This window comes from Brachionichthys hirsutus, chromosome 12, assembly GCF_040956055.1.
Source record: "Brachionichthys hirsutus isolate HB-005 chromosome 12, CSIRO-AGI_Bhir_v1, whole genome shotgun sequence".
Taxonomy (NCBI): Eukaryota; Metazoa; Chordata; class Actinopteri; order Lophiiformes; family Brachionichthyidae; genus Brachionichthys; species Brachionichthys hirsutus.
Genome location: NC_090908.1, coordinates 13,402,286 through 13,415,868, shown reverse-complemented (window position 1 = coordinate 13,415,868; position 13,583 = coordinate 13,402,286). Strand labels below are relative to the sequence as shown.

Here is a 13,583-nt window from a genome sequence, read left to right as displayed (position 1 = left end):
CTACTCTCAGATTCCCAAGCTGTCTGAGGGCAGGGAGTACATCATGAGGATCTCTGCTGAGAACATGTATGGCATCAGTGATCCTCTGGAGTCTGAGGAGATGAGAGCCAAAGATCTTTTCAGTATGTTCTCCTAAAATGTTTCCAAGAATAACAGCAGACTATTTCCCTCTATAAATGTTAATTATTTTTCGGGGGTGGATTGACAACCTCTCCTATGATCTGTGGCACTTCTGCAGGAGTACCCGAAGCCCCTGACATGCCAACGGTCAGAGAGGTGTATGCCACCAACGCTCTGGTGCTGTGGAACCGCCCACGCGATGGTGGCAAACCCATCACCAACTACATCCTGGAAAAGAAGGAGCCCACAGCCAAGAGGTGGTCCCGAGCCACCAGAGAGCCGCTGTACCCAGCCACCCAATTCCGGGTCCAGGATCTGTTGGAGGGCTGCGAATATGAGTTCAGGGTGATGGCTGAGAATGAGCTGGGAACTGGCGACCCCAGTTTACCCTCAAAACCCATCCTCGCCAAAGACCCCATCGGTGAATGTAGCACAAAGTCTTAAAAGATATTTATTGATTCTATCACAGGACTTTTATTCTTTCCTTGTTGAAGTTAAGATTCTGACAAAAGTCCGACAGGATTTATTTGGTGTTTTTTATTATTATTTCATAATAAACTATGCTTTGAATATTTAGGTTAATTAACATATGTACGTTGCAGGACAGTCTAGTGTGTGTTCCTATAAAACCCTTGGAGAGACATATGACCGTCTGTCTTTGCTTCCAGGGTGAAGACACGCCATGTTTGAATTTGTTCATAGTCTTCTCTGATATTTTCTCATCACAGTGCGTCCCAGCCCTCCAGTGACGCCCGAGGCCTACGATAAGACCAAGAACTCGGTCAGTCTGAGGTGGAAGCTGCCACGCCATGATGGAAAAGGCCGGATCTTTGGCTACCTGGTTGAGTACCAGAAACCAGGTGCTGTGGAGTGGATTCCAGCCAACGAGTCCCCGGAGCAGTGCCCCGACCTGCACTACACGGTCACAGGCTTGGCCGATGGACACGAGTATGCCTTCAGGATCTTTACTGTTAACGCTGCTGGCAAGTCTGACCCTGCCTACGTCAAGGAGCCAATCAAAGTCCATGACAGGCTGGGTAGGAAATCAATCTACAACTGCTCCTCTTGGTTTAACATAACTTTCTGTATAAACTAATTTCAGCAAATGTTTTCCCATCTTGCTTCACAGAGGAACCGGAGTTGCTGTTGGACGCCAACATGGCGCGCGACCACTTGGCTATGCTTGGTGCCGACATTACTCTGAGCGCTACTATTAAGGGAATACCAACACCCACCGTCAGCTGGAAGAAGAATGACGGTGACGTTCCTTCTCATATCACCGTTGCTGTCACTGAGACTGGCAGCAAGGTCTTCATCCCCAAGTCAGTCCGTGCAGACTCTGGGAATTACACCATCACTGTGGAGAACGCCGCTGGAAAGAAATCAGCAACTGTTGCTGTGCTTGTGCTGAGTGAGTAAAACATTCAAACAATGAATATACAGGGGGTCTCATTTCGTCATGTTAATATCCATTCTGGTTCTCAACAGACAAGCCGACTCCACCCAGAAACCTCGTCATCTCTGAGGTGACCAGCGAATCGGCGTACCTGACATGGAAAGCTCCCGAGGACAATGGGGGTGCTGTGATCTCCCACTACGTGGTGGAGAAGAGGAACGTGGCCTCTGACCAATGGGTGCCAGTGTCTGCGTCCAATAAGAAGCTGAGTCTGATGGCGTTGTACCTGATGGAAGGAATCCAGTATCTGTTCAGAGTAGCTGCTGAGAACCAGTTTGGCAGGAGTGACTACGTGGTCACCAAGAGTCCCATGAAGGCCGTTGACCCGCTCTGTGAGTTGAAATGTTGTCCGGTTCTGGGGCAAATAGTGCACAATAATGATTGATTATGTATTTTTTGATTTTCACTTTCTCATTCAACAATTGTTTTACAAATAAACTACCATCAAAACAATAAGTGCAGCTTAGACGGTGCCATCTTATTTCAGAAAAACATTCGGAAAATTTATGTTTCAGATCCTCCTAGTTCACCCAAAAACCTGCACCACACTGATGCAGATAAGACAGAGGTGTGGCTAGAATGGGAGTGGCCTGATCGCACAGGTGGAAGCGAAATCACCGGCTTCATTGTGGAGCATCAGGAAGAGGGCCAGACTGACTGGGTAACCTTCAAGACAGTCACCGATAACAGCACCCATGTCACTGGTCTTAGTGAGGGTAAGACTTACCGCTTCAGGGTCAAGGCTCAGAATGCCATTGGCGTGAGCCGCCCTGACACCAGCGTTCCTGTCACCTGCCAGGAGAAGACATGTAAGAAATCTGATTCTTTACAACTTGTTCTCTTTACGAATATTGTTCCTACACTCTCATTCAAGGGCCCAGAACTCATTTGATTATTTTGGTGTTTTTCCAGTGCCGCCAACTATCGAAGTTGATGTGAAGCTTATCGAGGGCCTTATTGTCAAAGTAGGCAGTACCATTGTCCTTCCAGCCAAGATGACTGGGATCCCCATTCCCACTGCCAAATGGATAGCTGATGGCAAGGAGATCACGTCTGATGCCCAATGTCACATTGAGACTGCTGGAACCTCCACCATCCTCAGTGTCCCTAATTGCAAAAGAGGAGACACTGGGGAGTACATCCTCACTGTGACCAATCCTTCTGGTAGCAAGACTGTTGCCCTGCATGTCACTGTGCTTGATCTCCCAGGTCCACCCATTGGACCCATCAACATCTTGGAGGTCACCCCTGATCACATGATGATCCAATGGGGGCCACCCAAAGATGATGGTGGTACACCAATAACAAACTATGTAGTTGAAAAGAAGGATGTTAAGAAAACTTGGGAGCCTTGGTCTGTTGTTAGCTCCAGTGGCACCAGCAACAAGGCCAAGGTGTCCAGGCTGGAGAAAGGCCGTGAGTACATTGTCCGTGTCCGTGCAGAAAATAAAATTGGTGTTGGTGCAGCACTTGAGAGTCCCCCCACCATTGCCAAGCACTTGTTCAACCCACCTGGTCCACCAGGCCTGCCAGAGTGCTCTGATATAACAGAGAATGCTGTGACAGTAGAATGGACCCTGCCTGACTATGATGGAGGAAGTCCCATTAATGGATATATAGTTGAACGCAGGGAAATGACAGGAAAATGGATCCGGGTCAACAAAATTCCTGTCCTTGATCTCAGACACAGAGTTACAGGTCTGCTTGAAGGCAACAGCTATGAGTTCAGAGTGTTTGCTGAGAACGTAGCTGGTATCAGTGAGCCTTCACTAAACTCTGACCCCATTAAAGCCACTCGTGCCATCACCAGACCTGGACCTCCTAGCAATTTCAAACTGAAGGACTGGAGCAAGTACTATGCTGACATCTGCTGGACCAAACCTACGAGAGATGGAGGCAGTCCAGTCCTAGGGTACGTGGTTGAGGTTCAGAAGTCAGGAAGTGCCCAGTGGGACAGAATCAACAAGGACCTCATCAAGATGTGTGCCTACAGAGTTCCAGGCCTCATTGAAGGAATGGAGTACAGATTCCGCATCAAAGCTACCAACAAGGTTGGAGATAGTGAACCTAGGGAGCTTTCTGAAACTGTCTTGGCAAAGGACATCCTTGTTCCCCCTGAAGTTGTTGTTGATGTGTCCTGCCGTGACTCTCTGACTGTCAGGGCAGGTCAAATCATAAGTTTGATTACTAGAGTGAAGGGTAGACCAGACCCAGAGATCATATGGAGCAAGGATGCAAGAGCCTTGGGCCGGGACAAGCGCACTGAGGTTAACAACAACTACCCTCTGTGTGAACTGGTCATCAATGACGCGGTTAGGTCGGACTATGGTAAATATGCCATTGTCGCCAAGAACAGTAGTGGACAAGCACAGGCCACCATTCTAGTCAATGTCCTGGACACACCTGGAGCTTGTCAGAACCTGAAAGTAGCATATGTGACCAAGAAATCCTGCATGGTGTCTTGGGAGAACCCTGAGGACAATGGAGGAACAGAGATCACTCAGTACACTATTGAGTGCCGTCAGCCCAGTCAGAGAGGATGGACAACAGTCTCGACTGACTGCACCAAGCGACTGATAAAAGCTCCTCTTACAGAGGGTTGCGAGTACTTCTTCCGTGTCAGAGCAGAGAACAAGATAGGTACTGGTCCAGCCGCTGAGACCAAGGCACCTGTGCTTGCAGTTGATCCCGTTGAAAAGCCTGGTGAACCTTTGGACTTTCACATCTCTGAGATTGGCAAGACCTTCTGCTTCCTTAAGTGGAAGAAGCCAGACTATGATGGTGGTAGCCGTAACCTCAGTTACCACATCGAAAAGAAACCAAAGGAGGCAGTGGAATGGGAGAGACTTCACAAGGGTGCCATCAAGGAGACTTACTTTATGGCTGACAGGTGCATTGAAAACCAAATCTACCAGTTCAGAGTTCAGACCAAGAATGAAGGTGGCGAGAGCAACTGGGTGACCACAGCTGAAATCCTAGTTAAGGAACAGCTTGTAGAGCCTGAAGTCAAGATTAAACTGGATGGAACACTTGTGATCAAGGCAGGAGACTCCATTCCTATTGAGGCAACAGTGAAGGGCAAGCCCCAGCCTGATGTCAAATGGACCAAAGATGAGAGCACAGAGGAGTTAAAGAAGAGCCACAGACTTCAGATTGAAACTAGTGCTGATTTCTCAAAGGTGTTGCTGACAGGTGCCAGGCGCACTGACAGCGGCAAATATGTTGTTGCTGCTTCCAACATTGCAGGAACCTGCTCTGCTCATGCTAAGGTCAATGTCCTGGATAGACCTGGCCCAATAAGGAATCTGAAGGTGTCTGGTGTCACCATTGACAGGTGTCACCTGGCCTGGGAAGTCCCAGAGGATGATGGTGGCTGTGATATTTACAACTACATTATCGAAAAATGTGAAACAAAGCGGGGAGTCTGGTCTGTCCACTCTAACGCTGTCATCGCTAACAATGCTAAAGTCACTCGTCTTATTGAGGGTAATGAGTACATCTTCAGAATTAGGGCTGAAAACAAAATGGGCCCTGGACCTGCAGTGCAGAGTGAGGCCATAGTTGCTGGCACTCAATTCAGTGTACCTGATGCTCCTGAGACACCAGAGGTCACCAAGATCGCCAAGGAAGAGATGACTGTGCAGTGGTCAGAGCCAGAGAAAGATGGTGGGAAGCCAGTCACAGGTTATCTGTTGGAGAAGAGGGAAGAGCATGCTGTAAGATGGTCTCCTATCAACAAGGATCCTATGCCGACAACCCGTTTCACAGTCACTGGACTCCTGCCCCTCCATGACTACCAATACAGAGTAAAGGCTGTCAATGAAATTGGCATCAGCAGTCCCAGCAAGCCATCTCGCGCCATCACAGCCAAGGACGCAGTTGGTACGTAAACAGTCTAATAAGTGTTAGCATACAACCTCATCATAGGATCACCAAATCTACAGTTTCACCTTTACCAATACTCATTTTGTCTTGCAGAGCCTCCAGCACCGCCAACGAACTTGAAGGTCCTGGACAGCACCAAGTCCACTGTTACCCTGGGCTGGACCAAGCCGGTGTCAGATGGTGGTGCCCCAATCATTGGTTATGTAGTGGAGATGAGAGCACAAGGAAGTGGCAAGAAAGGAGAGGATGTTTGGAAGAGGTGCAATGTAGCAGCTCAGCTCATCGTTTGTGAGTTCACAGTCACAAGTCTGGATGAGACACTTTCATATCAATTCAGAGTTTCTGCTCAGAATCAAGTAGGAATGAGTCTGCCATGTGACCTGGAGGGGGCAGTGATCCCCAAAGAGATTCTAGGTGAGACATTAATTTAAGTGTGGGAACTACAGATGAACATTAAGATGTGATAAGTACAAACAAAATCAAGCCTGGGTTGTTCCTTCCAACAGAGGCACCAGAGATTGACCTGGACGCCAACCTGAAGCAGGGACTGACGGTGAGAGCCGGCTGTCCCATCAGACTATATGCCACTATCAGAGGTAGACCACCACCTAAAGTCACTTGGAGGAGAATGGGGATTGATAACGTGGTCAGGAGGGGAAAAGTCGACATCATTGATACCATGACCTTCCTGGTCATCCCTGATAGTACCCGTGATGACACAGGGAAATACTGCCTGACTCTAAAGAGTCCTGCTGGAGAGAAGGCTGTGTTTGTGAATGTCAAAGTTCTGGGTAGGTCTCGGTTTTCATTTAAGAGAGCCAACAATTTTAACTTAGTTCTGAAAAATTAAATGTAACTTTCCTTTTTCTGACAGACACTCCGGGACCTGTGATGAATCTGGAAGCGACTGACATCACCCAGACATCAGCCATGTTGTCCTGGACTCCTCCAGATACCAACGGTGGTAGCGAAGTCACCCACTACCTTGTAGAGAAACGCGAGATTGACCGCAAAACTTGGGCAACTGTGAAGACCGAAGTTGAGAAAGACAATATTCCCTTCAGAGTCACCGGCCTGATCCCTGGCACCGAATACTACTTCAGGGTGTCTGCTGTGAACGAGTATGGCTGCGGAGTTCCCAGAGTGTCACCCACTTCCTATTTGGCCTCTGATCCTGTCAGTACGTATTATCTCTTAGTCACACCATGTGACCCCAGAACTAAAAAGTAACACACGGGTTGCAGCTACTCGCTGTTCTCTCTTATCTTTTCCAATTCATCTCTGATTGGAGATTTGAACACACCCATTTGATTACATTTTTCAGGCAAGCCAGACCCTTGTCAGAAGATCGAGGTCCTGGATATCACAAAGAACAGTGCAATAGTTGGCTGGGTGAAGCCTGCGAGGGACGGCGGGGCTAAGATCGACGGCTATGTAATTGAATATATAGAGGTCAAACCACCTCCAGAGCCCACAGCACCTGTGGAGGTTTGTCGTGTGATCAAAGGGATTCTTCGCTGTCTGCTTTAAATAATTGTCTGGGCTATAAAAATACAATTAAATCAAATTAAGGTTCATAATTCCATTTTTGTAATTTTCAATTTGCCACAGGTTCCAGAGGGAGATGAAGCACCTCCACTACGTCCACCACCTCCCGCGTTAGACGATGAGGAAGAAGCAGAACCAGAAAAGGAAGTCTGGAATGCCTACACAACAGTCAAAGGTTTGACAATCAGTGTCAGCGGCCTGAGGGAGGGCAAGAGGTACAAGTTCAGAGTGGCTGCCAAGAACATCATGGGCATGAGCTTGTTTACTGAGACCAGGCAGCCCGTTGAGATCAAGGAACAAATGTGTAAGTACTGATGCCGAATTTCTGAGAGATCATTGCAAAGTAGTTTTAGCCAGCCCTATCATTGGAAATATATGTTACATACCTGTTCATCAAGTCTGAACTGTTCCTGTACTGAAATAAATCATACATTAACTTGTAGTGCAATGACATCAAGAGGTAACACAACACATTTCCTCATCCACAGTGGAGCCAAAGATTGTCATGCCAGAGACAGTGGGCGCCAGAGCCGGAGCCAAGCTGCGAGTGGAAGCGCTGGTTTCTGGGAAACCGGCACCAACCTGCAAGTGGATGCGTGGTGAGAATCCGGTGGTCCCATCTAGTTGCCTCGCTGTGCACCAGTCGGGCAACTTGTGTGTCCTGATCGTCAAAGACGTGTCAAGGGCTGACACCGGAGAGTACAGTCTGGTGGCTGAGAACAGCTCCGCTAAAGTGACCCAGTCTCTGAAGATTATCATCAGAGGTTAGTACGACCCACAGCAAGACATTTAAAAAAATGTCTTTAAGACTTTAGCTAAGGTGTGAAGGTGATTGTTCATGTTTAACGGTGGCAACTCTGTTTCACAGACATCCCTGGGCCTCCTGTGGGCCCTGTGGAGATTAGTGACATAGATTCCGACGCCTGCTCCCTATCCTGGAACAAACCACTGGAGGATGGTGGCAGCAATATCACCAACTATGTGGTGGAAAAATGTGATGTGAGTCGGGGAGACTGGGTAACAGCCGTCTCCTCGGTCCCAAAGACAAGCAGCAGGCTTGGGAAGCTCATTCCCGGCAAGGAGTTTGTGTTCCGTATCCGCGCTGAGAATCGCTTTGGTGTGTCGGACCCCATTCAATCCGACAGGATGGTTGCCAAGTTTCCCTTTGGTAAATTAAAATAATCCCCTTTCGTTAGCTTTACACCTAATGTTGTGTCCACGGTTGGCAGGTTGTTGTGTTTACTACAGAAAATATTCAGCTTATGAGTTTTTTCTTGTCACCAGACGTTCCCAGCGAGCCCCTTAACTGCCACATCAACAAGACCAACAAGGACTGTATGTTCGTGTCTTGGGATAAGCCCGAGAGCGATGGTGGCAGTCCTATAACAGGTTACTATATAGAGCGCAAGGAGAGGAACAGCTTGCTGTGGGTGAAGGCCAACGATACTGTGGTCCGGACCACGGAGTACCCCTGTGCTGGCCTCATCGAGGGCCTGGAATATACTTTCAGAGTGTCTGCAATTAACCGTGCTGGCCAGGGCAAACCAAGCACCAAGACTGACTTTGTCACTGCCAGAACCCCTGTTGGTAGGTTTATCTCTGAAGCAATTACACCCACTCAGCGAGGTGACGCCACTGAGCTAATCTAATTTCCTTGCTTTTTCTTTGTGTCACAGATACTCCAGGTAAACCTGAGGTCCTGGATGTTACCAAGAATTCTGTCACTCTGGTTTGGACCCGACCCAAAAATGATGGTGGCAGCAAGATCATTGGCTATTATGTTGAGGCTATGCGGTTGCCGGGTGACACCTGGATACGCTGCAACACCAGCAGCCAGAATGTCCCACGGGAGGAGTACACTGTGACCGGCCTGGAAAGGGACCTGCAGTACCAGTTCAGAGTCATAGCCAAAACTGCTGTCAACATGAGCAAACCCTCTGAGGCCACAGACCCTGTCCTGGTCTGTGCTGACAATGGTAAGACATTTTCATTGAACACTCTCATGGCCATACTGAAAAAAACAAGTTGATTGAATAGCATTACTGTGTTTCGACTGCCGTATACCAATCTCATCTTTACAAACCAAGTTCCTCCAAGAGTGGAGCTGAATGCCAGGATGCAGAAAGGCTTGAAGGTAAAGGCCGGAACCACCATCGTCCTTGAGGCAGAGGTATTTGGCAAGCCTATGCCCAGAGTTACCTGGAAGAGGGGTGATGATAGCCTAAAGTCAGGTGAAGGCCAGGTAATCACCCACCAGAGGCATCACTTCCAGTTGGAGATGACAGCAGTCACCAAGGAGAACACAGGAACCTACACTGTCTTGGCAGAGAATGCCAGTGGCTCTAAAAGCGCCGAAATCCAAGTCATTGTCTTAGGTTAGTGCCCTAACTACCTTCAGTCCATCATCTGCACTCAATAAATTCTAGTTCAACAACTGGCATGCTTTGATATGCTATTAAATTAATGTTCTTTCTACTCAGATGTGCCTGGTCCTCCTGTCAATCCCAAATATGTGGAGGTACTCGCCTCCAGAATCAAGTTGTCCTGGGAGCCTCCTCTGAAGGACGGTGGTGCCGCCATCAGCAACTACATTGTAGACAAGCGTGAGACCAGCAGAGCGAACTGGGCCCTGGTTTTCAACAAGATCAAGGGTGATAGTCTGGAGTTCAGTGTGGAGAAACTAATCGACAGCCATGAGTACCAGTTCAGAATCCGTGCCGAGAACACATGGGGAGTTGGAGACCCCCTCATCACCAACCCTGTAATTGCAAAGAACCCATTCAGTGAGTCATCATCAGCACTTCCACTGTTTTTATTAAAACCAGTATGATACAGAAATAAATGATGTGTTATACTAGTTGAATTTATGTGTGTGTGTGTGTTCTTTGTATTGAACTGTCTTTATCTTTATAATTTAGTGAAAGAAGGAAACAGAAATTTGACGTAACATAACACATCATCTAAACCTTTGTTAATCTCTGTCACTTCCAGCTGTGCCGGGCCGTTGTCAGGCCCCAGTAATTACAAATGTGACTAAAGACCGTATGACTGTGAGCTGGAAGGAGCCTGCAGATGATGGAAAGTCCACTATCCTGGGCTATATGCTGGAAAAGAAAGAGTCTAAGGAAATTACCTGGACCCAGATGAACCAGAAGCCAATATTGGAGAGGTCCCTGGAAGCCACAGGCCTCATAGAGGGAGCTGAGTATGAGTTCAGAGTCAGTGCCCTCAATGCAGCAGGTCTTGGCAAACCAAGCGAGCCCTCTGCCGGAACGACAGCACAGAATCCAATCAGTGAGTGCCATGACCTCTTAAAACTTCAAAGAGACATGTCCTGTTACATAGACACAGTTTGTCCTTTAATCATGGTTATTGTGCACTTGTCTAGCTCCTCCTGGACCCATTGTGAACCCTAGTGTGATGGACACCACCCACAGCACCATTAGCCTCACCTGGACTGCTCCAGCCAATGATGGTGGAAGCCCTATAATTGGATACTTGGTGGAGTGCAAGAGGACTGACACAACAGACTGGATCCGGTGCAATGTTCCCAGGAACCTACAAGAGACCGACTACGTTATCCAAAACCTGATCAACAAGGCTGAGTACCAGTGCCGTATTACTGCTGTCAACAAGGTCGGCTTCAGTGAGCCAGTTGAAGTACCCGGCAAGCATGTTGCCAAGGACATCATTAGTGAGTATGAGTGTTGAGTATATGTAGAATAAAATATGACGGATGTAGTAGCATTGCTTCATTTGTATGTCTAACATTTGGCCCTTGCAGCTGTGCCGATTGGAACACTGCCACTCGTACAAACGTCCTCTGCTTGTCCACACAGATGCTCCCGAGGCTGAGTTGAGTGCTAATCTGAAGGAGGGCCTGACGCTGAACGCAGGTACCACCATGAGGCTGCGGGCCACCGTCAAGGGCCGGCCCACTCCCAAGATTACCTGGGCAAAGATGAATACCAACATCAAGGACCGCCAAGGCATCGTCATCAAATCCACCTACCCTGACACAATGGTGATGGTGGAAAATATTAATCGATATGATGCTGGAAAATATATTCTGAGCCTGGATAGTACAGCTGGCATGAAGATGTACACCATAATAGTCAAGGTCCTCGGTGAGTGAACGGCCGCACATAGCAACCACATTTATCTCAGGTCTTTTCTTTTTAACTTCATTAACCACCAAATAAATAATAATAAAGTCAAAAAGCATATTTAATGACTCGGTGTCTACTGGACTTCATTTTTCTGCCTGTCGCTGTCGCTGCCCAGATAGGTAGACATACCAAGACATGTTATTTACGTTGAATAAATAATTTTGGGACCAATTAGGTGATTGGTCATTTTTCACGGCACACCTGATGATCTCTCTCGGCACAGCGGTTGGGAAACACTGTTCTGGAGGATGTCTGAGACTAACTTCTCATGCTTCGACTCAGATGCAATGTTTTAATGATAGGACCGTTTTAAGATAATCTACGAGTTCTTGTATCTCTCCAGATACTCCGGGACCACCAGTCAACCTGATGGTGAAGGAAACGACAAAGGACAGTTCTTCCATCTACTGGGATGCTCCTCTGATTGATGGTGGCTATGAGGTCACTCATTACATTGTGGAGAAGCGTGACACTGAGAGGAAGGCCTGGTCCATTGTCTCAAACAACTGCACCCAGACATTTTTCAAGGTGCCAGACCTGGAAGCTGGACGGTCCTACTGCCTCAGAGTGTCAGCAGTTAACCATCTTGGCGTTGGGGAGCGTTGTGAGACCGATGACTCAGTCAGAGCAACTGGTAGGTTTGGTCAGATTTGGTGCTTTTTTTGATCTTTTTTGGGGGAAATATAATACTCACTGCACTCAATTTTTACTTGTCCAGAGGAGCCTGGGCCTGTCATGGACTTCAAGACACTGTTGGTTACCAAGCATTCTTGCACTTTAAGCTGGAAGAAGCCCCTCTCAGATGGTGGAAGCCGCATCATCTGTTACGTCCTGGAGGTTCTCAATGGTGAAAACAAGTATAAGGAGCTAATGAGGTCCAAAAACATGCAATACAGTGCCAAAGACCTGGTTGAGGACAAGGAGTACACCTACCGAGTCAAGGCTGTTAATGACTCGGGAGAGAGTCCTGCCAAAGAGCTGACAGTGGTTGCCAAAGACCACATCGGTAAGCGATGGGCCATTCTTAAAAAACCTGTTGGGAAAATGTTGATTTTTAAAATACTCCCTCCTTCCTTCTGCAGTTCCACCTAGCTGTGACTTGAGGGAGCTGCCCGACATGTGCTACATTGCCAAGGAGGGCAGTATTGTTCGTCTGAAGATCCCTATCATCGGCAAACCTCCACCCAAGGTTACCTGGAAGAAGGGAGATGAGGAAGATTTGACAGATACTGGCCGAGTTTGTGCAGAGTCGTCATCAGTTAACACCACCCTCCTCATCAGGGATTGCCAGAGGAGTGATGCTTCAAAATACACAATCACCCTGAGGAACAGTGCTGGAAGCAAGGAGTCCACCGTTTTCATTAGGTATGGATCTAACTGTATCAGAGCATGTATTACGTCACAAAGAATGTGCTAGTTTGTCATATCTATGCACTACTTGTTATACTCGATAATAATTAATAATGGTCAAAAGAGATTTTAAATCCTAGTTTCTTTCCAGGGTGGTGGGTAAACCAGGCCTTCCTGTTGGCCCGGTAAAGTTCAAAGACGTTACTGCTGATGGTGCTACATTGAAATGGGGTCCTCCAAAGGATGACGGTGGCTCAGAGATCACAAACTACATCCTTGAAAAGAGAGACTCAGTCACAAACATGTGGGTCTCTGTGTCCTCCAATGTGGAGACGAACACCATGACGGTGACTGGTCTCCATGAGGGGACTGAGTACATTTTCAGGGTCTCTGCTGAGAACAAGTACGGTGTTGGAGAAGGGCTGAAGTCTGATCCCGTCGTTGCTAAACATCCTTTTAGTAAGACTATAGTACTCATAGCTTTGAAGGAATAATGGCAAGTGTTGAGTTGTTCCTCACTGCACTCTTTCACTATCCCAGATGTTCCTGATGCTCCTCCACCACCTCAGGTCATAAGCATGCTCCACAACTCTGCATACCTGGCCTGGTCTGATCCGAGGAAGACTGGAGGCTCTCCCATCACAGGTGGAGATAGCATGGGCACTCTTAGTTGGAGATCTTGATCGGTTTCTTTTCCAGCTTACCTACACTGCCAACATGTTTTTATTTTATTTTTTGACATACATCTTTTGACAATGCTCAATGTAGATAATGTTTTCCCTGTTTGGTTCCATGTTTAGGATACCATGTTGAGTTCAAGGACAGAAACAGTATGTTGTGGAAGAGGGTGAGCACAACCCCATTGAGGATGAAAGAACACAAAGTAAGTGGGCTGACTGAGGGTCTGGAGTACGAGTTCAGAGTCATGGCAATCAACCTGGCTGGCGTCGGCAGGCCAAGTTCTCCCACTGACCCACGCGTGGCCTTGGATCCCATTGGTAAGTGCAAAGATTTCCCGGCAATACAAAATGCAAATACTGTTGCTGCATTTATGT

The 13,583-nt window shown here is 47.6% G+C and overlaps 1 protein-coding gene across 1 annotated transcript in view; it reads left to right on the top strand.

Moving 5' to 3' along the window:
- LOC137901962 (titin-like) overlaps positions 1-13,583 on the top strand; it is a 170,078-nt gene that overhangs the window by 113,548 nt on the left and 42,947 nt on the right. The window contains 27 exon segments of the mRNA XM_068745997.1: positions 11-122; positions 239-541; positions 849-1,157; positions 1,250-1,531; positions 1,609-1,908; positions 2,092-2,385; positions 2,489-5,458; positions 5,555-5,875; positions 5,968-6,252; positions 6,336-6,641; positions 6,786-6,949; positions 7,073-7,313; positions 7,498-7,773; positions 7,878-8,177; positions 8,294-8,596; positions 8,686-8,985; positions 9,097-9,384; positions 9,490-9,792; positions 10,001-10,303; positions 10,398-10,703; positions 10,849-11,136; positions 11,522-11,812; positions 11,897-12,184; positions 12,261-12,543; positions 12,680-12,987; positions 13,069-13,173; positions 13,329-13,526. Coding sequence (XP_068602098.1) covers positions 11-122; positions 239-541; positions 849-1,157; positions 1,250-1,531; positions 1,609-1,908; positions 2,092-2,385; positions 2,489-5,458; positions 5,555-5,875; positions 5,968-6,252; positions 6,336-6,641; positions 6,786-6,949; positions 7,073-7,313; positions 7,498-7,773; positions 7,878-8,177; positions 8,294-8,596; positions 8,686-8,985; positions 9,097-9,384; positions 9,490-9,792; positions 10,001-10,303; positions 10,398-10,703; positions 10,849-11,136; positions 11,522-11,812; positions 11,897-12,184; positions 12,261-12,543; positions 12,680-12,987; positions 13,069-13,173; positions 13,329-13,526 — 10,027 coding nt within the window.